This window comes from Aquarana catesbeiana, linkage group LG01, assembly GCF_042186555.1.
Source record: "Aquarana catesbeiana isolate 2022-GZ linkage group LG01, ASM4218655v1, whole genome shotgun sequence".
NCBI lineage: Eukaryota > Metazoa > Chordata > Amphibia > Anura > Ranidae > Aquarana > Aquarana catesbeiana.
The window spans coordinates 228,564,877-228,592,844 of record NC_133324.1 but is presented as its reverse complement, the minus strand read 5'-3'; the positions used below and the strand labels follow the sequence as shown (position 1 = coordinate 228,592,844).

The following is a 27,968-nucleotide window of genomic DNA, read 5'->3' as shown; positions in this document are numbered from 1 at the left end:
CGCTGCTCTTATTAAGAGGTAATTTGCAACCTCTAAATACTTGAGGGGTGTGTATACCACAGGTGCATATAGTGCAAAAAGTGAAAAAAAGTGCAAAAAATAAGAACTGTAAAGGATATCCTACTGTGTAAACTTCCTGATCGCTTATTTATAATGCATACTGTTAGAAGCTATGTGCATTCAAACAAAAATAAAATGAGAAATAAAAATGAAAAAACAAATAGAAAAGTGCTGTCTTTTCCTGTGTGAAATCCACAATCCTGTGCAAAATCTGCAATTCATAGTAACATTTCTGTGCCAAAAAAATACAACATATATGACTGGTATATAGTATTGCTGTGAAACTGGGCTCAGAAACATGCATATACCGTCCTTAAACCCTGGTGTATAAAAAAAGTCCAATAATAAAGTGACATAGTGCTCCTTCAAATTGTTCTGTGCTTCTTAGAAAACCGTGCCCCATATGCACCCGTGGTATACACACCCCTCAAGTATTCAGAGGTTGCAAATTACCGTATTTATTAGCGTATAACACGCGCCGGCGTATAACACGCACCCCAAGTTTAGGAGGGAATTTTAAGGAAAAAAACTTTTAGGAGGGAAGTTTAAGGAAAAAAACCTTACATTTAAATGCCCATCAATGCAGCGTTATCGTGTCCATCTGCAGCCTTGTCAGTGCAGCCTTGCCCCAGTGTCCAGTGCAGCCTTGTCAGTGTAGCCTTGCCCCAGTGTCCAGTGCAGCCTTGTCAGTGCAGCTTTGCCCCAGTGCAGCCTTGTCAGTGCAGCTTTGCCCCAGTGCAGAATTGTCAGTGCAGCTTTGCCCCAGTGCAGCTTTGCCCCAGTGCAGCCTTGCCCCAGTGCAGCCTTGCCCCAGTGCAGCCTTGCCCCAGTGCAGCCTTGTCCCTAGTGGTCAGTGCAGCCTTGTCCCCAGTGGTCAGTGCAGCCTTGTCCCCAGTGTACATTTTATGATCGCCGCCGACATACACAAGTTTAGTTTATATTTTTAAATATGGCGCCGCGGAGTTCGGAGGGACTCGGCGGCGCTCGTTCAGCTGAACGAGCGCCGCCGAGAACACAGTGACTGGGCGGAGCCGAGATACACATAGCCGAGGGTTCTCGGCTCTTCTCGGCGGCGTTCACAGTCAGGCCCAGTCCCTATGATGGACATAACACAGGTCCAATGGCGGGACTGGGCGGGACTGTGAACGGCACCGAGAAGAGCCGAGAACCCTCGGCTGTGTGTATCTTGGCTCCGCCCAGTCACTGTGTTCTCGGCGGCGCTCGTTCAGCTGAACGAGCGCCGCCGAGTCCCTCCGAACTCCGCGGCGCCATATTTAAAAATACACGCTATGTGAATGTCAGCAGCGATCGCTCCGATAGATCACAAAATAGCGGGGATCGGCATATAACACGCACCCACGATTTTCCCCTGATTTTAAGGGGAAAAAAGTGCGTGTTATACGCCGATAAATACGGTACCTCTTAATAAGAGCAGCCCCATATCTATCCTTCCCCTTTTTTCACACCCAGGGCACAGTTAACCCTTTGATAGCCCCTGAGGTTAACCCCTTCCCTGCCAGTGTCATTAGTACAATGTCAGTGCATATGTTTAGCACCGATCACTGTAATAATGTCACTGGTTCCCAAAAAAAGGATTAAAAAATGTCAGTTAGGTGTCCGATCTGTCCACTGCAATGTCGCAGTCCCGCTAAAAGCCACTGATTACTCCCATTACTAGTAAAAAAATAAAACAAAAATAGAAATTATATAAATCTATCCCCTATTTTGTAGAGGCTATAACTTTTGCGCAAACCAATCAATATACACTTATTGGGTTTTTTTTTACCAAAAATATGTAGCAGAATACATATTGGCCTAAATTGATAAAGAAATTTGATTTTTTTAAATTGTTTTATTGGGTACGTTTTATAAGAGAAAATAAAAAATATTGTCTTTTTTTTAAATTGACTGTCTTTTTTTTTTTTTATAGCGCAAAAAATAGAAAAGCCGAAGATCAAATACCACCAAAAGAAAGCTCTATTTCTGGGGGAAAAAGGGGGTCAATTTTATTTAGGTACAGCGTCGCATGACCGCGCAATTGTCATCTAAAATAACGTAGTGCTGTATCACAAAAATGGCCTGGTCAGTAGCCTCCCCGGCGGTTTTCCCGAGTGTGGCTCGGGGTTAAATATCAGCACCATTAGCGGTAACCCCGAGCCACACTCGGGATTACATCTCAGGATCCATGTGCAGTACACTTACCTTGTCCCCAGGGTTCTGCGATGTCCCCCCGCTGTGTCCGCGGGCTCTGTCCTCCTCCCGAAGCCTCTGTGTGCCGGGCTCCATTCCCTGCGAGCGTCGCGCATGGGGGTGGAGCCTGGAGGCAAATTAAAAAAAGTGAAAATCCATAACACATACAGTACACTGTAATTTTACACATTACATTACTGTATGAAATCCTTTCACATTCCTTTTGTCCCCAGTGCCCTGCATGCAATTTTATATGAAATATACTGTTCTTTCTGCCTGGGAACTGGAGATTATCCATAGCAACCAAAAAGTGTCCCTTTACGTCAAAAGTGGTTTTAGACCAGCTAGAAAACAGCGATAATAAATTAGAACACTTGCAGAATTGAGCGATAGTGAATCGTGGGGACTTTTTATTATTATTATTTTTTATCATTATTTATATTTATTTATTATATTATAATTTATGATTTTGTGTTTCAAACTTCATCATACCCAAGATATCTACTAGACTCTTGGTGGACAGATTTAAGTGTGTTATTGCTAAGAATTACAGGCCTACAGTATAAAATGCCAAATTTCTACCCTGTTTCCCCAAAAATAAGACCTAGCGTGATTGTCTGTGATGGCTGCAATATAAGCCCTACCCCCCAAATGAGCCCTAGTTAAAGTCCTTGTAGGTCTTATTTTCAAGGTAGGGCTTATTTTCAGGGAAACAGGGTAGGGCTTATTTGGGGGGTAGGGCTTATATTGCAGCCATCACCGACAGTAACGCTAGGTCTTATTTTCGGGGAAACAGGGTATGCAAAAATAATTGTAACGCTTTGAGACGCAAAAATCTGAAATAATCATACCGCCAGGGTAGTTAAGGGGGTAAAACCTTCCAGGGCTGAAGTGGTTAAAATAAAGATTTTTTTACATATTTTTTCTTACATAAGTGTACTTGTGTGATCACTGGAGGAGTATCTAAAATCCCACTACCTACCTTTTGTTGCAATGGTTCCACAAAGTGTGTTAGTGTCAGACTGCCTGCCATACTATCGCAGTCCTGCTATAAGTTGCTGATCACTGCCATTACTAATATAAAAATAAATTTAAAAAAATTCCAGTATATATACACACCATAGTTTGTAGACACTATAACTCTTGCACAAACCAATAGACGCGTATTGGGATTTAACAAAAATATGTAGCAGAATACATATTGGCCTAAATTTATGAAGAAATTCGATTTTTTAAGTTTTGATTGGATGCTTTATAGCAGAATTTATTTTTTTAAATGTTTTGTCTTTTTTCGTTTATAGCACAAAAAATGAAAAACTCAGTGGTGATCAAATACCACCAAAAGAAAGCTCTATTCGTGGGGAAAAAATATTATATAAATGTCATTTGTGTACAGCGTTGCATGACCATGCAATTGTCAGTTAACACTTGCTGACCGCCATATAGCAGTTTTACTGCTACAGAGAGGCAGCTGTGCGCCGGATCACATATATACAGGGCTCAAGTCCTGCATGGAAGCATGGGAACTTTTTCCACAGCAGGAATGCTGTTCCCATTAGCAGCCGCACCTTGAAGGAGGGATGCAATCAGTGGGGTGCCACACATTGCAGGGGGTGTCAGGCCGGCACCGCTCAGGGGTTCCCATGTCCATGTGGGAAAAGCAGCTGCAGTAGCTGGGCTGCTCCTTCAGCCCGCGCCGCTCACCCGGCCGCCTATGCGGTTCAGCAGTCGGGGCAGCCAGCTGCCCCATGACCGTGAGGGGGGAAGGAGCTGCAATGGATCTCGAGCCCAGTGCCCGATGCCTTCTGCGGGGAAAAGGTGCCCGCCCATGCAGTCTTCCTGTGTGCCTGGGTAGGAGTGGTGGTGGCAGCAGCATATAGAGGAATATTTCTTTGCATATTTCTCCTGCAGCCAGTGAATGCCCACATCTCGCCCTCTTGCAGGCATTCAGAGGCTGCAGGAGGAATATGCAAAGATCAATTCCTCTATATGCCGCTGCCCCCACCACTCCTCCTATCCAGCTTCTTTTGCTGCCCCCACCCAGTGTTCTTTAGCTCCTCCAGTGCTCTCCGTCCCCCCCCCCCCCCCGGCTCTCAAGTTCCCCCCCAGTAGTCTCCACTCCCCCCCCCCAGTGCTCTCCAGCTGCCCCTGCTGGGTGGGGACAGGGATACATTGTGGAGCAGGATGGATGATGCTGGGCAGGGATGGGGATACATTGTGGAGAGGGATGGATGATGTTGGGTGGGGATGGTGATACATTGTGGAAAGGAATACGAATTATTCTGGGTGGGGATTCATTTATTTTTGAGGTGGTGGTGGGGATCTTAGGTGAGTTCCTAGTTTTTTTTTTTCCCAGTACTTGACCCCTGCGTATATAGGTGTGTGATTCCGCACTTCCATCTGCAGGGGGCGCGCTGTATCACAGAAGAAGCCGATCTGCAGGTATCGGTGCTTATGTGAACAAGCCAGAGTTCTGCTCTGACAGGGTGGAAGGGATGGATTCTGTGTGTCCCCTAGTTCAGTGATGGCGAACCTTGACACCCCAGATGTTTTGGAACTACATTTCCCATGATGCTCATGCACTCTGCAGTGTAATTGAGCATCATGGGAAATGTAGTTCCAAAACATCTGGGGTGCCAAGGTTCGCCATCACTGCCCTAGTTAATGCAGCAGACATAGTAAACACAAATACTCGCTAGGCACACAGTTAGCCCTTTGACTACCCTAGATGTTTAACCCCTTCCCAGCCAAGTAAGTAAAAGGGGGCTCTGCTGCACTACAGAAGGTTTTTCACCTTAATGCATAAGAATGCATTAAGGTGAAAAACCTTGAGGGTTTACAACCCCTTTAAGGGAGTAAATCCTTCCAGGGCTGAAGTGGTTAAAGTAACGCAGTGCCGTATCCCAAAAAATGGCCTGGTCAGGAAGGGGGGTAAATCTTCCAGAGATCAAGCTGTTAAAGTGATGTTTCTACAGGGGCCTGTCGGCTTTTAGGAAATATATATAATATTCTGAGGGGTTTAAGTAATTTTAACCGCTTGCCAACCAGCTGCCATCATTATACTGCGGCAGGTTAGCACGGATGCGCGAATCGCCATAGGTGTATGTCGACCGCTTTAAGAGCTATAGGGGGCGCACGCGCTGCCAATGCACGTGACCGTGATGTCCGCCGGCCACCTGCAATCGCTCCACAGAGAGCCAGAACAGGGATCTGCATATGTAAACAAACAGATCCCCGTTCTGACAGGGAAGTAGAGATCTGCTGTTCCTAGTGATCAGTAACAGCGACCTCTCTCCTCCTCCAGTCAGTATACTCCCCCCACAGTTAGTAACACCTCCCTAGAGAACACTTAACCCCCTTGATCACCCCCTAGTCTTAACCCCTTCCCTGCCAGTGACATTTATACAGTAATCAGTGACTATTTTTAGCTTTGATCGCTGTATAAATGTCACTGGTCCCAAAAAAAGTGTCCAATCTGTCTCCCGCAATCCCAATAAAAATCGCAGATCACCGCCATTACTAGTAAAAAATAAATAAATAATAAAAAGGCCATAAATCTATCCCCTATTTTGTAGACACTATAACTTTTGCACAAACCAATCAATTTATGCTTGTTAGGTATTTTTCTACATATTTTTGGTAAAAAAAAAAAATCACATCGGCCTAAACTGATGAAATTTTTTATAGCAAAAAGTAAAAAATATTGTTTTTTTTTCAAAATTGTCGGTCTTTTTTTGTTTATAGCGCAAAAAATAAAAGCTGCAGAGGTGATTAAATATAAAAAGAAAGCTCTATTTGTGGAGGAAAAAAGAACATCCATTTTGTTTGGGTACAAGGTTTCACGACCGCGCAATTGTCAGTTAAAGTAACGCAGTGCCGAATCGCATACAATGGTCTGGTCATTAAGGGGGACAATCCTTTCAGGGCTGAAGTGGTTAAACCCAAAAATGCCGAATTTAAGATGCATATGAAAAAAAAGAATGGTGTAGAGCAGACGTTTATCAGATTTATATAGGGCTCCATACATCAAACCAGAGAAATAACAGAGGACTGAGGAGGGATTATTTGAGTCGAGAAAAGGTCCTCCATCGGTGAGTTATGAGAAACGAGGAATAATAGAGAGCTGGGGCATTTCACACAACAATACACCAGCAGCTTGCCTGGGAAATAGAACACAAAGCTCCTCAGCGGGAAATGACTGACATAACAATAACACAGACCACAGCGCAGTACCAGGCGGAAGTCACAGAGCGGCTGAGGAAGGCGGAAGTGACCTCGCTGACTGATCACTGAGGAGATGGTGATCTCGCGAGAAGCGCCGAGTCACCCGGTGTCTTGTCGAATTCAGTCCCCTATCATATAGTGTCCTCCCTGTACTGCGCAGGCGCAGTACGGAGGACAAAGGAGACGCCGAAAGTCTCCGAAGTTCAACAGCTGATCGTCAGCTGTACACGGCGCCTGCGCATTTATTCTTACCCTATGTCCAGGATCATTCCCCACTATCCAAGTGGACATAGAGTTAGAATAAATATTTGCCGAGCGCAGCGAGGCCGTGCCCGAAGCGTGGCGAGCGAAGCGAGCCCGCGAGGGGCCCTCTTACACTGCCATCGCTAACAGGTGCCCGAGCGCCGTGTACAGCTGATGGTCAGCTGATCACCTTCGGACATTTTCGGCATCTCCTGCTCCTCCGTACTGCGCAGGCGCAGCGCCTGCGCAGTACGAGGCGGACACTATTTGATACAAGGACACTATATGGCAGAACACCGGCAAGGCGCGAAACTGAAGCCCCGCCTCCTGACCCAGCGCGCTGGAGCCTGGGATTTGACAGTGTTGTATAGCGGAGGAGCGCAGTGTGTGTCAGTGTGGTCCGTTATCATGGTGCCGGAAGCCAAATCTCAGCCCGCACAGAGCAGGAACCTGCCATGGTAGGGGAATGCATGGTCTAGCGGTGTGTGTGTTGTAATCTTGGAGTGGTCAAGACTACAGACTGGCTGTGTCAGTTATCATAGGTGACAGACTGATGGAGAGGCGTGATGACTGGATGTGGAATCCTGCTACCCCAGAAATAAAAACATTGGGAGCACATGTCATGTAAAAAAAAAAAATAAGTCAATGTTTCCCTATGAGAGTCGTCTTAACTGGTCAGACTTGTGAAAAGGTTCCTGCACTACTTTGGTCCGACTTGAGTCCGATTTTAGCCCATTGAATTTAATGGAAGTTGCATTCAAGTCGGCTCAGTTTCTTAACCACTTCAGCCCCAGAAGATTTTACCCCCTTCCTGACCAGAGGACTTTTTGCGATTCGGCACTGCGTCGCTTTAACGGACAATTGTGCAGTCGTGCGACGCGACTCCCAAACAAAATTGATGCCCTTTTTTATAAATATATAAAAAAAATTTTTTTCCCCTCAGTTTAGGCCGATACGTATTCTTCTACATATTTTTGGTAAAAAACAAATCGCAGTAAGTGTTTATTGATTGGTTTGCACAAAAGTTATAGCGTTTACAAAATAGGGGATAGTTTTATGGCATTTTTATTAATTTTTTTTATTTTTTTTACTAGTAATGGCGGCAATCAGCGATTTTTATCGTGACTGCAACATTATGGCAGACACATTTTTGGGTCCATTGTCATTTAGACAGCAATCAGTGCTATAAATACACAAATTCCTGTGTAAATGACACTGGCAGTAAAGGGGTTAACCACCAGGGGGCTAGGGAGGGGTTAAGTATGTCCCGGGGAATTTTTCTAACTGTAGGGGGGATGGGCTGTGTGTGACACGTCACTGATCTCTGCTCCCGATCACAGGGAGCAGAGATCAGTGACCCTGTCACTAGGCAGAATGGGGAGATGCTTGTTTTACATCAGCATCTCCCCGTTTGTCCTCTCCGTGAGGCGAGCGAGTCCGCGAGACCTGCGACCCGACTCATGGAGCTCCCAGCCGGCGCGCACGCGATGGCAGGGCGGCAAATTCAAAGGGACGTACGGGTACGCCCATTTGCCCTGCCGTGCCATTCTGCCGACATACATCGGCGTGTGCCGGTCGGGAAGTGGTTAACCACTTGAGCCCCGGACCATTTGGCTGGCCAAAGACCAGAGCACTTTTTGCGATTCGACACTGCGACGCTTTAACTGACAATTGCGCGGTCGTGCGACCCTTTTTTTCCCCACAAATAGAGAATTTCTTTTGGTGGTATTTGATCACCTATGCGTTTTTATTTTTTGCGCTATAAACAAAAAAAGAGCGACAATTTTGAAATAAAAAACAATATTTTTTGCTATAATAAATATCCCCCAAACATATATAAAAACATTTTTTTCCTCAGTTTAGGCCGATACGTATTCTTCTACATATTTTTGGTAAAAAAAATTGCAGTAAGCGTTTGATTGGTTTGCGCAAAAGTTATAGCGTCTACAAAATGGGGGATAGATTTATGGCATTTTTATTAATCTTTTTTTTTTTTTTTCGTGACTGCGACATTGTCGAACACTTTTGGCGCTATTTTGGGACCATTCACATTTATACAGCGATCAGTGTGATTAAAGCGGTTGTATACCCGCAATTTTTTATTTTTTTTTTTTAACCCTGTAAAGCAAAAGGCATAATGAGCTAGTATGCACCGCATACTAGCTCATTATGAAATACTTGCCTTAGAACGAGGCGTCAGTATCTTACCTGGTCCACGCCGAGGGAGCTGTCATGTTGCCTCGGCGTGTCTTCCGGGTATCGTGGTTCCAGCGCTGTGAGTGGCTGGAGCCGCGATGTCATCATTCCCGCGCATGCGCGTGGGAGATTTCTTACTCAGCAAGGTCCGGCAGCTGCAGGGCTTCAGCCGAGAATCCCCTGTGCGCATGTGCCGCTGCAGTCAGCGGCGCATAGCAAGGGGAATATCTCCTAAACCGTAAAGGTTTAGGAGATATTTTTTTTACCTACAGGTAAGCCTTATTATAGGCTTACCTGTAGGTAAAAGTAAAAAAAAAGACTATACAACCGCTTTAAAAATGCACTGATTACTGTGTAAATGTGAAGGGGTTAACCACTAGGGGGCTAGGAAGGGGTTAAGTGTGTCCAAGGGAGTGATTTTAACTGTTAGGGGGCGTGTCTACAAGTGACACGTCACTGATCGCTGCTCCCGATGAGAGGGAACAGACGATCAGTGACATGTCACTAGGAAGGGGAGATCTGTTTACACTGACATCTCCTCGTTCTTCAGCTCCGTGACACGATCGCGGGACACCGAGTCCACGGGCAAAATCGCGGAGCTCGAGGCAGGGTTGCGCACGCAACCACGCGCCTGCAAATTTAAAGGGACGTACCTGTACGCCCATTTGCCTGTCTGTGCCATTCTGTTGACGTATATCTACATGCGGCGATCGGCATGTGGTTAAAGGTGAAGTAAACCCTGGTGAGTTTTACTTCCTCTTTTCCCCCCTGCAAAGTAAAAGCATATGCATACTAGCCCATTAAGTGCCACTTACTTGCAATCGAAGCCCACGCTGTTCCCGCTGGAGGCCGCATCCATGTTCGCCACTCTTCCAGGGCCACGGACTCCGGCTCGGTGACTGGCCGGAGTGTGACATTACTCCCGCACGTGCGCGCAGGAGCCGTCAGTCACGGCACTTGCTAGTGAAAAACAGCTCGGAGCGCCATTTCTTCACAGCGCATCGGCGCACTACAAGGTAAATCTCTCCTAAACGGTGCATGTTTAGGAGATATTTACATTATCTATAGGTACAACTTCCGCATTGGGGATATACAACCACTTTAACCACTTTCATACCAGACACTTCCCCCTTTCCTGCCCAGGACAAATTTTAGCTTTCAGAGTTGTCGCACTTTGAATGACAATTGCGCGGTCATGCAACACTCTACCCAAACTAAAATGTTATCATTTTCTTCCCACAAATAGAGCTTTCTTTTGGTGGTATTTGATCACCTCTGTGGTTTTTAATTTTTGCTCTATAAAGGAAAAAAGGCAGACAATTAAAAAACAAACTGAAGGGCACTGATAGGTGGCACTGCATAGGCAGCACTGATGAGGAGCTACTGACAGGCATTACTGAGTGGCACTGTTGTGGGCACTGACAGGTGTTTATTATGGGGACAGGCTGGCAGGTGGTAAGCACTGATTGGCAGCTGATAGGCACCTTTTGATGGGGGGCTGTGCTGAGAATTAATGTGCTGATTGCCTCTCCCTGTCAGCGCGAACCGAGGAAAGCCGTTTACCGGCACTTCCAGGTTCACGCGATGATCAGCTGTGATTGATCACGTGTAAGAATCCTCTGTCAGAGGCTTCATACCACGATCAGAGTTGCGGTGACTGACACACAGCACCTCCGATCGCTGCATGCCAGCTGTGTTATCATAATCACGTCATATGACATCCGGTCAGGATATCACAATCACTTTGCCGCCATCGTTGTGCTATGTGGCGGACGGCAATTGGTTAAGGACCGGAAGATTTTCCCCCTTAATGACCAGGCCACTTTTTGCGATACGGCACTGCGTCGCTTTAACTGACAATTGCGCAGTCACGTGACATTGTACCCATTATTTTGTGTGCTATAAACAAAAAAAAAAGTGAAAATTGTGAAAAAGAAAAAACATTTTTTTTTTTTTTGCTATAATAAATATCCAAAAAAAAAGTAAAAAAAAAACAAATTTCTTTATCAGTTTAGGCCATGTCATATATTCTACATATTTTTGTTAAAAAAAATCGCAATAAGCGTATAGTGATTGGTTTGTGCAAAAGTTATAGCGTCTACAAACTAGGGGATAGCTTTATGGCACTTTTATTATTATTATTATTTTTTTTTTTTTTAATTTACTAGTAATGGCGACGATCAGTGATTTTTAGCCGGATTGCAACATTGCGGTGGACAGATCGGACACCTAACTGACATTTTTGACACTTTTTTTTTTTTTTGGGAACCAGTGACATTAAAAAAAAAAAAAGAGGTCTGGTGTCACCAGTGACACACCTACATCCCTGAAATATACAACAAAACAAAAGATTCGCCTTGGGACTTTTGGCTAAACTGCTCACTTCACTCAAAGTCTCAGGGCGAATCTTTTGTTTTTTTGTATATTTCAGGGATGGAAGTGTGTCACTGGTGACACCAGACCTTGCACTTTTTTTTTTTTGTTTTTTACATTGAACACGGGTGGAAAACCCCCATTTAGCCTAAAACTGGTCTGTGGTCACCTCGCCATTATATACATACATGCATTTTATTATGCATTAGCCGTTTAATTTCCAACATATAATTTTTATCTCATTATAGGCATATACCCTAGTCTATTTGGTGTGCTATTCCTTGTTGATGGCAGTGGTGTTTGTTTTGCTTTGGGAGCTGCGATGTGTATCAAGGGAGGTTTCTTGTCTCCCGCTGTCCCCGCCTGCTTCTTGAGCGGGTGGGGCCACCTACACATCGGCGCCATGTATATGCGGTGTCAGTGTAGCTGGTTGTATTGTGCCACCTGGATGACCTAGGGGAGTGTCCGTGCATGCGCACCTCCTGATGACAGTGGGCGCCTGTCAGTCATCCACATGTGGCGTTGGGGGGCGGAGCCTCTTGAGCTCTTCCGGGGGTATTTATCTGAGGTTCAGCATGGCGTGGATTTCTTTGTCCTTCTCACTGAGGATACACACACCTGTGGAAGTCCTCTGCTGTGACTTACCACCCATACATATACACATTCACTCTACTCGGGTATACTCACGTGTTTTCACATGGTCCACTCTGAGCACCCACTTTAAGCCTGTTTTTGACATTACAGGTTTCATTATATACTTTCACCTCATTTCATTTTCTATTTTATTTTCTTCCTTTGCTCTTCTGCCATTTCCTCACTGTCACTCTTGTTAGCTTTTGGTAGCTTTTTACTACTTTTCCCTAAAGTCTTCAGGTCCTCACCATCCTTGGCGCAGGCCTTTTATTCATACATAGTAAGGATGCACCGAAATTTCAGCCACCGAAACATATCGGCCGAAAATGGCCCTTTCGGCATAAAGCCGAAAGAGAATTTTTGCCGATACTGGCGCCGAAAAAAGGGGCAGGGCCATCCCGCCGGGTGCTGCACATATTTCATCCCATGCGCCCCTCAGAGTCTCCCCTCCCTCCTCCTCCTCTCACTTCTGTCCTACACAGCCTCCCCAGTGCCTGGTAATGAATATCACGCTCACACGCTGTGTGTCAGAGATCTGAATCGCCGTGCAGCCGATGTCCCGCCTCCTAGACCGCCTCTTGTGATAGACGGCACTCTGATCCAATGCCAGGGATCATTGTGCTGTGTGTCATAGGAGGCGGGACATCGGCTGCACGGCGATTCAGATCTCTGACACATAGCGTGTGAGCGTGACATTCATTACCAGGCACTGGGGAGGCTGTGTAGGACAGAAGTGAGAGGAGGAGGGGGGAGGGGAGACTCTGAGGGGCGTACTGAGATGAAACTGTCTGCACGGCGATTCAGATCTGACACACAGCATGACATAGCATTACCAGGCACTGGCGGGCTGCACATAACATGGGCACTGGCGGGCTGCTGCATTTGATGTGCACGGGCATTGGTGAGGCTGCATGGCATGGGCACTGGCGGGCTGCTACATATGGACACGGGCACAGACAGGCTGCATCTGACAGGCACTTGTGAAGCTGCATTTGATGGACACTGGTGAGGCTGCATTGATCTCCTGTACCGCGTCCGCAGTCTCTGGCCATCTCCTGTACCGCGTCCGCAGTCTCTGGCCATCTCCTGTACCGCGTCCGCAGTCTCTGGCCATCTCCTGTACCGCGTCCGCAGTCTCTGGCCATCTCCTGTACCGCGTCCGCAGTCTCTGGCCATCTCCTGTACCGCGTCCGCAGTCTCTGGCCATCTCCTGTACCGCGTCCGCAGTCTCTGGCCATCTCCTGTACCGCGTCCGCAGTCTCTGGCCATCTCCTGTACCGCGTCCGCAGTCTCTGGCCATCTCCTGTACCGCGTCCGCAGTCTCTGGCCATCTCCTGTACCGCGTCCGCAGTCTCTGGCCATCTCCTGTACCGCGTCCGCAGTCTCTGGCCATCTCCTGTACCGCGCCCGCAGTCTCTGGCCATCTCCTGTACCGCGCCCGCAGTCTCTGGCCATCTCCTGTACCGCGCCCGCAGTCTCTGGCCATCTCCTGTACCGCGCCCGCAGTCTCTGGCCATCTCCTGTACCGCGCCCGCAGTCTCTGGCCATCTCCTGTACCGCGCCCGCAGTCTCTGGCCATCTCCTGTACCGCGCCCGCAGTCTCTGGCCATCTCCTGTACCGCGCCCGCAGTCTCTGGCCATCTCCTGTACCGCGCCCGCAGTCTCTGGCCATCTCCTGTACAAAAATATTTTTTGAAAACAGTCACTTTCGGTTTCGGTTTTCGGGATTAAGGAATATTTATTTTCGGTATTGGTTTCGGCCCCAAAAAACCCATTCGGTGCATCCCTAATACATAGATACATATATATTACTATATACTGACTTTACTCCGTTACTTTAGATTGTCTGACATACATATTCATGTTTACGGCCAATACCTTCCATGGACACAGTGAGACCCCTAGGGATACACAATTTCTATCTGTGCCATGCTTTTCCTGCACCTGGCCCTTGGTGTGGTCTTGTATGGCTCCGCTGCCTCAGCTCCCTGGCGAGACACTTGCTGCCGCCATCCGGGAGCTACCCATCCATTGTTTTGGCCATGTTTAGTGGTGAGTATGGGGTTTCTTATACTAAAGCCCCTCTTACCCTGTGCCTATATTATCAATACCACGCTATATACCCAATCTGTATTTTTTTCACCCTAGGTACATTTTACATGCATCCACCCCTGAAGAGCGAGCTGGGTTTGCGAAACGTGTCGGGTATACTAGATGCCTGTGTGCTATCATTTCATTTACATGTATCCCTTATGAATTGCCATTTGTTGGTGATATCAATGCATGTACTATCTCTACATGAATACATTTTATACTGTATTTACTACTGCCACGTCTATTGGCTAAACTGTGCTTACCTCACTCAAAGTCCCAGGGCGAATCTTTTGTTTCAGTCACATTTTTACAGTAATCCATCCTAAAAATATGCACTGTACTAATGGCACTGGCAGGGAAGGGGTTAACATCAGGGGCGGTCAAGGGGTTAAATGTTTTCCCGGGGTGTGTTTACTAACCGTATGGGGGACTGTGTGGCTGGGAAAATGCACAAATCCGTCTTCCTGCACAGCAGAAAGACAGGATCTGTGTGATCTCCCCTGTCAGAACGGAGATTTGCCTTGTTTATTAAACAAGATCCCCGTTCTGTCACTGTGGGGAACGATCGTGGGTGGCCAGCGGACATTGAATCTGCCGGACCCACTGATTCCCCCCGCTGGCCAGTGGGCGCGCGCCCACAAATCGCCATATACAAGCCGACATACAATGACGGCGATTTGCTGGATTGGGGCACATTGCCGCAGTACAAGTCGGATCAGTTAAGCAGTTAACTGATCTGACTTGTGCTCAGAGGCAATTTTAGCAATGGAAAATTTATTGGGAAAAAAAAAACAGCGTGGGGTCCCCTCCCAAATCCATACCAGACCCCAGGGTGGATTTTATTTAAATCACTAGTAAAAAGGCTTTATTTAAATCAACTCCATTTAATTCATAATTTTCAAAGAGCAACTGTCATTTCTGTCCCGCAGCGGCTCCTCCTCTGACCCGCTATTGACTCTCCTGACAGTCCCATTCACTTTATTGGGACGGCTGGTGATGCAGCAGTGACACAACAAGGTGAGGGATGTGGCAGCAGCAGGTGAATGGATGCCCGCTAACAGGCTGCCATGATGGATATAAAATGACAGGTGCTCTTTAAAGGGGTTGTAAACCCTTGTTGTTTGTTTTTTTTTTTTTTTTTTTTTTTTTTTTAATTAACATATCCTACTTACCTCCACTGTGCAGTTCGTTTTGCACAGTGTGGCCCCGATCCTCGTCTTCTGGGGTCCACCAACGGCGCTCGCGGCTCCTCTCCGCATCGGAAAACTCCCTAGAAGAAGCGCTTTCCCTGGGGGTTACCTTGCAGGCGTGCTTCCGAGTCCAGCATGTGCATCCATAAGCACAGAATGCCAGAATCTTCCCCGGTGCCCGCGTCATTGGATTTGATTAACAGCAGCTGGAGCCAATGGCTGCACTGCTATTAATCTATCCAAGAGCCAAGAACCCCAGGCAGAGAGGTACAGCGTGTCTCTGCCGAGGGAACGAACGGGCTCGGGTGAGTAAAACGGGGGGGGGGGGGGCTAGGGGGCCGTTTAGTGTCAAAAGTTTTTTCACCTTAATGCATAGGATGCTTTATCCAGCTGTATTTACTCAGTGCAACTTATAATATCCAAATGAAAGATATAACACCAACATGTCAGAAAAAAATTCAAAAACCGAATCACTGAGTTGGAAAAAGGATCACCCCCTTATGTCAGTATTTTGTTTAACCGCCTTTTGCTTTAAAGCGGGATTCCGGCCTTAAAAAAAAAAAAAAAAAAAAAAAAAAAAAAGTCAGCAGCTACAAACACTGTAGCTGCTGACTTTAAATAAGTACTTACCTGTCCTGGGTGCCCGCGATGTCGGCTGCCCGAGGCCGACCCGTCCCTCGGCTCTCGGGTCCCAGCACCGCCATCCTAGGTAAGGGAAACAGGCAGTGGAACCTTGCGGCTTCACTGCCAGTTTCCTACTGCGCATGCGTGATCCTCTGTGAATGGCCCCGTGGTGTTCTGGGAACACACACAGTTCCCAGAAGACAACGGGGCCGCTCACCGAGGAGCAGAACACACCGCGGAAGAGGCAGATTAGGAAGACTGCCTAGCAACAAGGGTTTAGGTAAGTTTAAAAAAAAAATTATTTTTTTTTTAGTATTTTTGGTTAATTTTTTTTTTTCAGGGTGGCCCTCCACTTTAATTGGAGCCTTTAGTTTGTTGGGCTATGTCTACTAACTTTGAACATCTAGACTCTGCAGTATTTGCTATATTTGTCCACTCTTCTTTGCAGAACTGCTCAAGTTCAGTTAAATTTCATGGTGATTGTTTGTGGACTGCAGTCTTCAAGTCATTCCACAGATTTTCAATGGGGTTTAAGTCTGGGCTATGACTGAGTAATGCAAGGACATTCACCTTTTTCTCTTTCAACCACTGTGTGGTCATTTTTGCTGTGTGCTTTGGGACATTGTAATGCCGGAAGGTAAACTTCTTCCCAAGTCCTCCAGTCCCTACTGCCGGCGAACACCCCTATAACACGATATTACCACTTCCATTTTACTGTAGGAATGGTGTTATTTAGATGGTGAGCTGTATTAGATTTCCGCTAGATATATCATTTGGTGTTGAGGCCATATAATTACTTTTTAGTCTCATCTGACCAGAGCACCTTTTTCCATGTGGCCTCAGAATCTTCAAGGTGCGTTTTGGCAAAGCTCAGTCATGTCTGCATGTGGCCTTTCTGGAAGAGTGGCTTTTTTCTTGCAACCCTCCCATACAATCCAGATTTGTGGAGAGTTTGTGACCTCCAAACACCCAATAAGGAGACTGTATGCAACCAGTCTAAACTACGTGGCATGTTCACCAATGCCAGGAGTCTGGCAGACAAGGTGGGAGAACTAGAGCTACTGTTCTACAAGGAGGATTTCGATTTTGTAGGAATTTCAGGGATTTGGTTCAACAGCTCTCATGATTGGCTGGCTGGCAACCATTCAAGGGTATTCCCTATATTGCAGGGATAGAGAGGGTAAAAAGGCGGAGGGGTATGCCTGTATATCAAAAATGACAAGTGAATGTGAGAGATGACATCACTAAGGGAGCAAGGAAGGAGGTGGAATCCTTATGGTTAGAGTTGCAAAGGCATGAAACTAAGGGGAAAGTAATACTGGGAGTACTATAGGCCCCCTAACCAGAGGGAGGAGGAGGACCTTCTATCACAATTTAGATTAGCGGCAAGGATGGGAAGTGTCATCATAATAGGGGATTTTAATTATCCAGACATAGACTGGGAGGCAGGAACCAGGCATTCATCTAAGGCTCCCAAGTTCCAAAATGTCTTGCAGAACAATTTCCTGGGTCAGATGGTACACACACCAACTAGAAACAAAGCGTTACTAGACCTAATTACCAATACAGACTTGATCACGGACATGGAAATACGGGGCAATTAAGGTATATGGCGATCACAGGTCAATTAGTTTCAGTATAAATCACAATAATAGGAAACGTAAGGGGAATACAAAAAGACTGAATTTCAAAAGAGCCAACTTCCCTAAACAACGAGCCTTGCTAGAAGATACTAATTGGGATAAAATCTTATGAACAAAGAACACGGAGGAGAAATAGGTATGCCTTAAAAGCATATTAAATAAGGGCATTAGCCAGTGCATCCCAATGGGAAATAAATTTAAAAGAACTAATAAAAATCCTGGGTGGCTTAACTCCATCGTAAAAATACATACAAAAGCAAAGGAGAAGGCCTTCAAAAAATACACGTGCTGAGGGATTGTCATCAGCATTCCAACTTTACAAAGAGTGCAACAAGAAATGTAAAGGTGCAATCCGGGTGGCTAAGATAGAACACGAAAGGCACATAGCGGAGGAGAGTAAGAAAAATCCCAAGAAATTCTTTAAGTACATAAATAGTAAGAAAGGGTGGTCAGATTATATTGGTCCCATTAAGAATGATGAAGGCAATCTGGTTACTAAGGATGGAGAGATGGCAAAGGTATTGAATTTATTCTTCTCAGTCTTCAGGAGGGAATCGGGGGGCTTCAGTAACCAAAACTGTAATGTTTATCCTTATGACACATCACAGGTAGCGCCCTCATGTCTTACAGAGGACAGAATTAGAAATAGGCTTGAAAAAGTAACATTATTAAGTCACCGTTGCCAGATGGCTTGCACCCGAGGCTACCTTAAGGAACTCAAGTAATTGCCAGACCATTGTTCCTAATTTTCACGAACAGTCTACTGACTGTAATGGTACCAGCTGATTGGAGAAAAGCCAATGTAGCACCAATATTTAAAAAAGGGCCAAGAAACATCCCTGGCAGTTAGACCAGTTAGCCTAACATCAATAGAATTTTATCTCTTGGAGGGGATGCTAAGGGATTATATACAAGATTTTAGCAATGACAATGGTATCATTAGCAGTAATCAGCATGGATTCACGAAGAATCGTTCTTGCCAAACCAATCTGTTAGCCTTCTATGAGGAGGTGAGCTGCCATCTAGATAAAGGTAGGCCCGTAGATGTGGTGTATCTGGATTTTGCAAAAGCATTTGATACGGTTCCCCATAAATGTTTACTATATAAAGTAAGGTCTGTTGGCATGGACCATAGGGTGAGTAGATGGATTTAAAACTGGCTACAGGGCGAGTTCAGAGGGTAGTGATAAATGGGGAGTGCTCAGAATGGGCAGGGGTGGAAAGTGGGGTCCCCCAGGGTTCTGTCCTGGGACCAATCCTATTTAATTCAATTTATTCATAAATGACCTGAAGGATGGGATAAGCAGTTCAATCTCTGTATTTGCGGACGATACTAAGTTAAGCAGGGCAATCATTTTTCCGCAGGATGTGGAAACCTTGCAAGAAGATCTGAACAAATTAATGGGGTGGGCAACTACTTGGCAAATGAGGTTTAATCTTGAAAAATGTAAAATATTGCATTTGGGTGGCAAAAATATGAATGCAATCTACTTACTGGGGGGGGGGGGAGAACCTCTGGGGTAATCTAGGATGCATGGCATGCATTAAAAAGGGGACTAACTCCAGGGATAAATTGATAATTCTCCTGCTCTACAAGACTCTGGTTTGGCCGCACCTGGAGTATGCTGTCCAGTTCTGGGCACCAGTCCTCAGGAAGTATGTGCTTGAACTGGAGAGAGTCCAGAGAATGGCAACAAAACTAATAACATTGGTTATGAGGAAAGGTTACGAGCACTGAACTTGTTCTCTCTGGAGAAGAGACGCTTGAGAGGGGATATGATTTCAATGTACAAATGCTGTACCCGTGACCCCACAATGGGGATAAAACTTTTCCGTGTAAGGGATTTTAATAAGACACGTGGCCATTCACTAAAATTAGAAGAAAAGAGATTTAACCTTAAAGCGGAGTTCCACCCAAAAATGGAACTTCTGCTTTTCGGAACCCCCCCCCCCCCCGGTGTCACATTTGGCACCTTTCAGGGGGGAGCAGATACCTGTCTAATTCAGGTATTTGCTCCCACTTCTGGGCATAGATAGCCGCAGTATCCGCGGATATCTACGCCGTGTCCGGCGCCTCCTGTGTCTTCTGGGAGAGACACAGGTCCCAGAAGACAGCAGGGACCAGTGGAATCCTGCAGTGCGACTCGCGCATGTGTAGTAGGGAACCAGGCTGTGAAGCCGCAAGGCTTCACTTCCTGATTTCCTTAGCGACAGATCGGCTTCGGGTGCTGACATTGTGGGGCCCCCTGGACAGGTAAGTCCATGTTTTAAGTCGGCAGCTGCAGTATTTGTAACTGCTGACTTGGGAAAAAAAAAAAAACAATTTGGCGGAACTCTGCTTTAAGCTGCGTAGAGGGTTTTTTACTGTAAGAGCAGTAAGGATGTGGAATTCCCTTCCACGGGCAATGGTTTCTGCGGAGGGTATCGATATTTTAAAAAACTATTAGATAAGCATCTGAACGACCACAACATACAGGGATATACAATGTAATACTGACATAAAATCACACATATAGGTTGAACTTGTCTTTTTTCAACCTTGCCTACTATGTAACTATATTGTTGTCACATGCACACAATGACCCAGCTTTGCATAAATTCCTGCACCTGCTACAGGGTTGTAGGCCTCTTTGTAGGCTCTGACGAGTTTCCTCCTGGCTCTTTCATCCAGTTTGGAGCAACGTCCCTGATCCAGGGCGAAAATACCTTCCACTTCTTAATAGACTTCACTGTGCTTCTAGGCATTGATAAAGCCTTTGAAATTTTTTTTGGTATCCATCTCCAAACTTGTGCCTGTCCACAACTTTATCCTGGAGATCTTTTGACAGTGCCTTGCCATCCATAGTTGATTTTTGCACTATCGGGGACTGAAATTCTCCAGGAAAGCTCTTTTCTTGCTGAGATAATCAAAATGACCCACAGCTGATCACAGTTGAAAGTTTAATGGCTTTGTGTGCCATTCAGAAGGTGATTAGCTAAACCTGATTTAGTTTACAGGTCATTTTTAGGAGGGGGTGATCCTTTTTCCAACTCTGATTCTGTTTATGAATTTTATTTTTTTTTCCCTGACGTGTTGGTGCTATATCTTTCACTTGGATATTATAAGTTGCACTGAAAGTACAGCTGGATAAAACAAAAACGGTGTCTGCCTTAATTTCAGGGTGCAAAGCAACAAAATGTTATTTTGTTATAAAATTTATATAGAGAGAGAGAGAGAGAGAGCACTGTGAGCCAGGCTTTTTTGCACCGTGCAGTGCTGTCAACCTAGCAGTGGTAGCTTACATAAAAGAGGAGTAAGTTTGTATGTGAACTTATCAGTGTGCTGCTGTTCCACATCAGATAGGTGAGTACCATTACAATAATTTTATTTAGCTGTGGAAGGACACCTACATAAATATCGGTATCAGACTTATTTGAAAGAATGTTCAGTTTTTGATGAAAAAGTTCCCTCACAAGTTTTAAGTATTTGAACCGTTTATACATATTTGACTTTATTTCTATACAGGGTTGAAAAGTACCGGCCACAGACTCTTGACGATTTGATCTCGCATCAAGATATCTTAAACACAAGTAAGTTGAAAGAGAAATTTTGGCTAATTTCCTTACACACATCAAGGGTCTAGAGGTATTTTACTAATTGCATAGAACAGTCTTCATATGGTAATTCTTTTTTTTTTTTTTCTTTTGGATTAAGGCTGTTAATATCTCTTTCACGTTTTTCATTTGTGCTTTTAGGTGAAAATGTAGCAACTTAATTCTAAATCTGTTTACATGCAATTAGTATGTAAAACTTCAATATGAAGTTAGACGTTAAAGCCCCACTCCAGGACATTTTATTTGTCTTTTAAAGTATTTTATTTTCAAAAGGTATACGATACATTGAAAAATGTAATATTTCATACATAAATAACTGAACCTGGAGGCTGACAACTAGAACACATTAAACATATATCCAAAGTATGTGTAAAAAGAGGAGAAGACCTTTTAATTATAGTTTGAGTACAACTTAACTTAGCGTTAGATCACCGCTGGAAGGGCCTCTCTTCATATTTCTTTGAAGAGTTGAAGATCCTCTTATCCCCCTCAGCACCCCCTATCGGGATCAGACTGTGCCAAAGGAAGAGAATCTCCAATCTCCTTCATGGCCCCATCCGTGGCCTCCTAATGTTCTCGTCTATAGTGACCCTATTATGAAGACAAGATTTCAGGCCTACTTGTCCAACACTTCGTTTTCCAAAAAAAATATTAAGGGAATAGTGTTCCTCAAGGTCATCTCCAGGTTCCCCAACAATCTGAGAGAGATAAAGAATAAGAAAGGAGGGTGAAAGGAGAGGGAACGCAAGGGAGGAAGGAAGCGGAAGAGGTACTTGCCTAACTTGAGACTAATGTAGGTTGAGGAGCTGGTGGAACTTCTTGATTAAGTGATATCCCAATGAAATTAGCCCATGGTTCCCAGATTTTTTCAAACTTTGGGATTGTATTATTGAAGATACTGGCCAATTTTTCTTGGGTCATTATCCATGATATTTTCCGTTTGGTTTCTGAAAGGAAGGGTTTAGGTTTCTTCCACGCCGTCGCTATAGTTAGCTTGGCTCCTGTGAGGATAAAGTAGATTAATGTTGGTGTCGCCTTTGATATATGAGGTATAGGAGCATTTAGGAGGGCTACAGATGGGGACCTGGGAACCTGGCAATTAGCCAGGTTCCCAGGTCCCTATCTGTATCCCCATGAAGATTAAATTAAACATTTTGCTCCAACGGGATAATCCTTGGGCATTTCCACCAAATGTGAGCCATTGACCCAGAAAGTTGGCAGCCTCTATAACAAGTCGGATCTGCTGACCGGTATATGGCTGCTATTTTAGTGGGGGGAAAATACCACCTGTTTAAAACCTTGATATTAGCTTCCATTAGGGATACATTGAGAATTCCCTTGAAGGATTTTGAGCAAGCCTTATGCCAGGTGTCCAGGTCCCATTTGTAATTGAAATCGGTTTCCCAAGCTTCCATATAGGAAGACTTTGCTGTAGGGTGAGTGAGGGGCGAATATATCACGGAAATGTCTCGCCTTAGCTCCGTAGCCTGTCCACACCAAGCCTCATATTTCGTGAATTGGGGCGGTAACGGTGTATCCTTCCAAATTTGGTGTAAGAATTATGAAATTTGACTGAAGCAGGATTGTTCTGAATCTGGGAGTTCCAATTTTTTAATACAGTAATCAAGGGTAATAGGACCCCCAGGAGTAAAGAACTGTCCTATAGGGCACCCACCATTTGAATGTTTGTACCTCCAAACCTGGGGGGGGGAATTTGGGTTATTGAATAGGTGTGCGAGGGGGCAGTCTGCTGAGATGAGGGGTGGGTGATTCCTAAAGCTGTCCCAGAGCGCACCAGAGTGAGATAGGGAAGGGCCATTATGGGTGGTCTTTTTTTGTTTGGACACCATAAAAGGTGGTCAAGGGAAATTTGGGAAACTGCCTGACTCTCAATGTTGATCCAGTCCGGTTTTTCAGACATTGAGTAGATCATTGAGAGTTGTGCTAATCTTGCTGCTATAAAATGTTTATGTAAATCGGGAAGGCCAAGCCCTCCCTTATTTCTATGACGGAACAGGGTGTTTTGAGGTACACGATAGCCAGTGGTTCCCCAGGTGTATTTGAGTATCTTACTCTGAAGGATTTTCAAGTGATTTTTTGTTTTTTTGACAGGGATAGGAAGAGATCTAAAGTAATAAAGAATTTTCAGGAGAAGGGTCATTTTGATTGAGTTGATCCTGCCCAACCAAGAGTTCATATTTGGACCAGGTTTTTCTAATTTCTTATACAGTGGTGGGTAGTTGTGCTCATAAAGAGTCTCCGTGCGAGTGTTAGTGTGATGCCTAAATACCTGATTGAGGAGTCGCTCCATTCAAATTTAAACGACTGCTTAAGCAATGATACACTTAGGAGAGGGAGCGAGACAAGGTCCTGTGATTTCTCATAATTAACCTTGTGACTAGATATCTTAGAGAAGTTATGTAGGACTTGACATATATTTGGTAATGAAGTTAGCGGTGATGTTACAAACAAATGATGTCATCTGTCAGACCGCATTTATGGGTTTGGTCTCCACAGGATACCCCCTTAATATTTGGATTCTGACGAAGTTTCAATAGCAATCGCGAAAATAAGTGTGGAAAGTAGACATCCTTGCCGGGTGCTCCTAATTATATCTTTTGGTTTAGAATAATGTCCTTGTAGACGAATTAGTGCCTTAGGGTCAGAATAGGGGGAGTGTAGTAGACCTATGAAATGTTTCCCAAAGCCCCAACATTCTATGAGGGCGAATGTATATGACTTAAGACACTGTGTCAAAGGCTTTCTGAAGGTCCAAAGCTAAAAGAAGCCCTTGTCTCGCTCCTCCCTTCCACTTAGATTGTAGTATTGAAACCACATCTATCACCCTTCGTATTTGGTCTGGGCCTTGTCTGCCTGGAATGAAGCCTACGTGATCTTTGTGTATGTATATATTGATAAAGGAAGCGTTGAGATCTAACTTGGCTTTATCTATCAGGGTAATGGGTACCTTGGAGGGATCTTGTTTATGACTGGCTCGTAAGGCTGTGTACTCCATTTCTAAACGCTCTGTTATTTCTACATTCCCGTTTGATTTGTGTGGAGATCTGAATAATTTTACCCCCAATATAGGCTTTGTGTGCAGCCCATAACGTTTCGACAGAGGTTTCTCCATTGTCATTAAGGGAAAAGAAATCCTGGAGTGCCTTATTGTCTCTACTCTAATCGGATTAGAGAGGATGGACTCGTTAAGTTTCCAATAACCTCGTTTTCTGCTTAGTGCACTAGTGCCGATAGATATGAATACCACAGAGTGGTCTGAAATGGCCGTGTCTTTGGTTTGAGCGTTAGATATGAATGGGAGCAGGGGTGTAGAGGTTAAAATATGATCTATTCTGGCATATCTATTGTGTTGGTGTGAGAAGTGTGTAAACTCCCGTTTTGAGGGATTGAGTTCCCTCCAGGTATCGGCAAGGTTATGGACCGCTAGTATTTTGGCAATTTTGAGGCTTTCATTGGTTGGATGAGTCAGTTGGGACCAGGGGGGTTTGGATTTGTCTAAAGTCTGATCAAATGCTGTATTCGAGTCTCCCCCAAAAAATGATTGTGCCTTCTAGCATAGGAGTAAGTGTGTCCATCGTGGTTTTAAAAAAGGCAGCTTGACCCCTATTGGGGGTATAGTAGGATACTAGGGAATATAGATGTCCTTCTATGGTGCCTTTCACTAAAAGGATTCTCCCCTCCAGGTCTATGTATTCAAAAGTCTTCTCGAATTTACAATATTTTAAGAAAATAATGGCTTTATATTTTTATTTTTTGCACAGGCCAGATAAAATTGGGGGAAATGTGGGTGAATATATTTGAGACTATACCGTATAGGAAAATGTGTCTCCTGAATTAGGAGTACATCCAGTTTGAGAGATTTGTAGTAATCTGATATTTTCCTCCGTTTGATGGGAGAGTTTAAACCCTGGAAATTATGGGAGGCTATTTTAAGGTAGGTCTGTGTGATATCAGCCATGGAGATCAAGGATCGCACCCATTGTAAACATCCCCACTCACCCCGAGTAGTCTTCTGTCTGGCGTCATGTCGGATCTCCTTCATCGGGCAAGTGAGGTATAAGATGTCCATTATTAATCTGGAAATTCGAAGTTCTGCAATAGATGGGAGTGTTAGGCACGTAGGGAATAGGAGAGAAGCAAGGAAGAGGAATGAAGGAAGAGAAAAATTGTAGAGAAGTCTCTTAACATGTAGTACCGAAGCCCTACAGAAAATGTAAAAACTGTCAAATCGTAAGGTTTAGACAACGTAACCCTTCGAGACCTACTGATGTCCAAGGGATAGGTGGGGGCACATGTGGACCACCCTTGTACAGGGCGCCCTCAACAAAAATGAACTGATATTAACACCACGGCAAAATATTCCTAAAAAGTCCTAGCCCTCCCGAGAATCAAGCAAAATTAACTCTGCCTGGCCCCTCACAAAAAATAGGGGGGAGGGAGACACTAGGTGTCCAAGATCTTATTAAAAAAAAAAAAAAAAACAACCCCTGTCAATTACAGATGGGTCTGAGTTTGGAATCTCGGTCCAAAAGAGGAACATGGCAAAAAAATGGGAGAGAGTCCTTATTGAGGTGGGACCATTGTCCTTGATTTTCTTCGCCTTTCCTTTTTTTTTTCCCACAGTGGGGATTGTGGGCTTGTCGGAGTGGGTCTTTTAGCTGAACCGGTATTAGCTGGGGAGGTACCCGCTTCATGAGAGATGAACTTTAGTTGTAGCAGTAGTTGTTCCCCTTCCGTAAGGCTGGAGAAGGAATAGGATCTCCCTTTGTCAGAAAATTTGACCGCATAAGGAAAGTCCCATCTGTATTTGATTTCTTTCTGCGTCAGGACTAATAGTAATGGTTTTAGTGCCCTCCTGCGCTGAATAGTAGAAGGGGAGAGATCCGCAAATAGCTGGATTGGGTGGCCTTGGTATATCACTTGGGGGAAGGATCTGGCCTGTTTCATGACCTCTTCCGTTACAGCATAATAGTGGGGCTTGGCAATGATGTCTCTGGGTTTACTGTCTTTCCTAGGGCTCTATGGGCCCTATCTAATTCCGGGTGATGTTGAAGTACATTAGGTAGCATGGTTCTGAACAGTTCCTGGACTGCCGATGATATGTCCAGAACTGTTTCAGGTAGCCCTTTAATTCTGATGTTGTACCTGCGAGATCTGTTCTCAAGGTTATCAATTCTAGAGATGGCAAAATCCAGTTGTTCCTGAACTGTATTTATTTATGTTTTATACCTTGATTTGAAGAGGCCACCATTTCTTCCAGTTTGTGTTCAGTGTTGAGTCAATTCTTGATCCCAAATTTTGAAAGTCAGCTTTCGGGTCCCCAGTAATTTTGGCTGCTGTTTGTGCAAGTCCCTTATCTAAAAGGTCAGAAAACTTTTGGAATAAATCCTCCATTTGTCTTGCTTCATTACTGGGAATAGCTTCTGAGGTAACAAACAGTTTGGGCTGCAGTATTGTGCCCTAAGGAGGAAAGGCCATACTCGGATATCAAGTGGTCATGAAGGGGCTCAGTGGAGGCTGGAGCAGAGGTAAGTACCTGAGAGAGTCCTGCCTGAGGTAAAAGTTAGAGCTGCTGAGTGGATAGCCTGCTTGTGTACAGTGGGGCAGAGCGCACTGGAGGCTGAGTGCTGTGGTGGCCATTTTGGATTTTTCCTCAGCAAATACCGGCCCAAATTGTGGCCGTATGTCCTCCTTTGCTGGGGTTTTTTGCATATGGGGGTGTTCCCTGGCTGTGGAGGGGTGAATTGAGCCGTTTTGGGGGCTGTAGAGTCACCGTGCTGGTAGCCGTGGGTGCTGCTGTATTTGGCTGGAGCAAAGCTCTCGGCTCAGGCGGCCATCTTCTGAGCTCTGCGCATGCGCTTTTTGATATTTTATTTTTTAAATAAAGATGTTATACCTACTTGCTCTTTGCACAGTACATCCCCCCCCCCCCATGCTGGTGCCTCTGGTTCCTCCTCCCTTCTGAGCACTCTTGCTCTGAGGGCACTTGTGTGGGGCTAGATCCCGAGCCATGCTGTATGCCTCTATTGCTCCCCCCAATACAGGTAAGTATTGGGGGGAGCTGTGGGGGACCATAACAGTTTTTTGTTTACCTTAAGCATGAAAATGCATTAGGATAAATAACCTTTACCCTTTGCAACCATTTTAATCCTAAAGGATAAATATACTTTTAAAGCAATATGCCCCCTACTACTCGGCAGGACACCCCGAAGCAAAGATACCTGGAATAGTGGTATCTACTTCACTGATTTTCAGCTTCTAGGGTGATTGACAAGGTATGGAATATGCATTGGTCTGAGCTGGATCAATGTAACTATGTATAAAATATCCATATCTGTAATTCATCTTTAAACAAAATGTTATGTATCTTGTAGACAGAACTTGCTAGAAGCAAGTATTTTGGGTGTGATTGATTTTTTTTTTTTTTTTTTTTCTCTCTGCTGTGTTCTATATTCACATTTTCCTGTTTTTTTTTTTTTGTTTTGTTTTTTTTGTTCCTAATACTAGTTCAGAGGTTCATCAGTGAAGACAGACTACCTCATCTATTATTATATGGACCACCTGGAACAGGCAAAACTTCCACAATTCTAGCCTGTGCAAAACAGCTTTACAAAGAAAAGGAGTTTAACTCTATGGTTTTGGAGGTATATTATTATTTTTATTTTTTTTTTATTTTATTGAAGTAATGAAGTTTTCAAGTGAGGTTATTAGGTTTGACTTCTTTTATAGTAAAATTATTTTTATGCGAGTTTCACTATTTTTACATCTTAGATTTTTCATAGTTTTCCCTATTGTATAATACACATAAGTAAGTTTTCCTACAATGGTTACAGTATGTGTAAATAAGGTAGTGTATTAAGCTCTGTGGCAAATGACTCTTGAA

The 27,968-nt window shown here is 44.7% G+C and overlaps 1 protein-coding gene across 1 annotated transcript in view; it reads left to right on the top strand.

Annotated features, from left to right (window-relative positions):
- Nucleotides 1-6,850: 6,850 nt before the first annotated feature.
- Nucleotides 6,851-27,968, top strand: part of RFC5 (replication factor C subunit 5) — a 92,955-nt gene continuing 71,837 nt past the window's right edge. Inside the window, exons 1-3 of the mRNA XM_073625650.1 lie at nucleotides 6,851-7,175; nucleotides 20,976-21,040; nucleotides 27,593-27,729. Coding sequence (XP_073481751.1) covers nucleotides 7,003-7,175; nucleotides 20,976-21,040; nucleotides 27,593-27,729 — 375 coding nt within the window. The 5' untranslated portion in view covers nucleotides 6,851-7,002. The remainder of the gene's footprint in view (nucleotides 7,176-20,975; nucleotides 21,041-27,592; nucleotides 27,730-27,968) is intronic.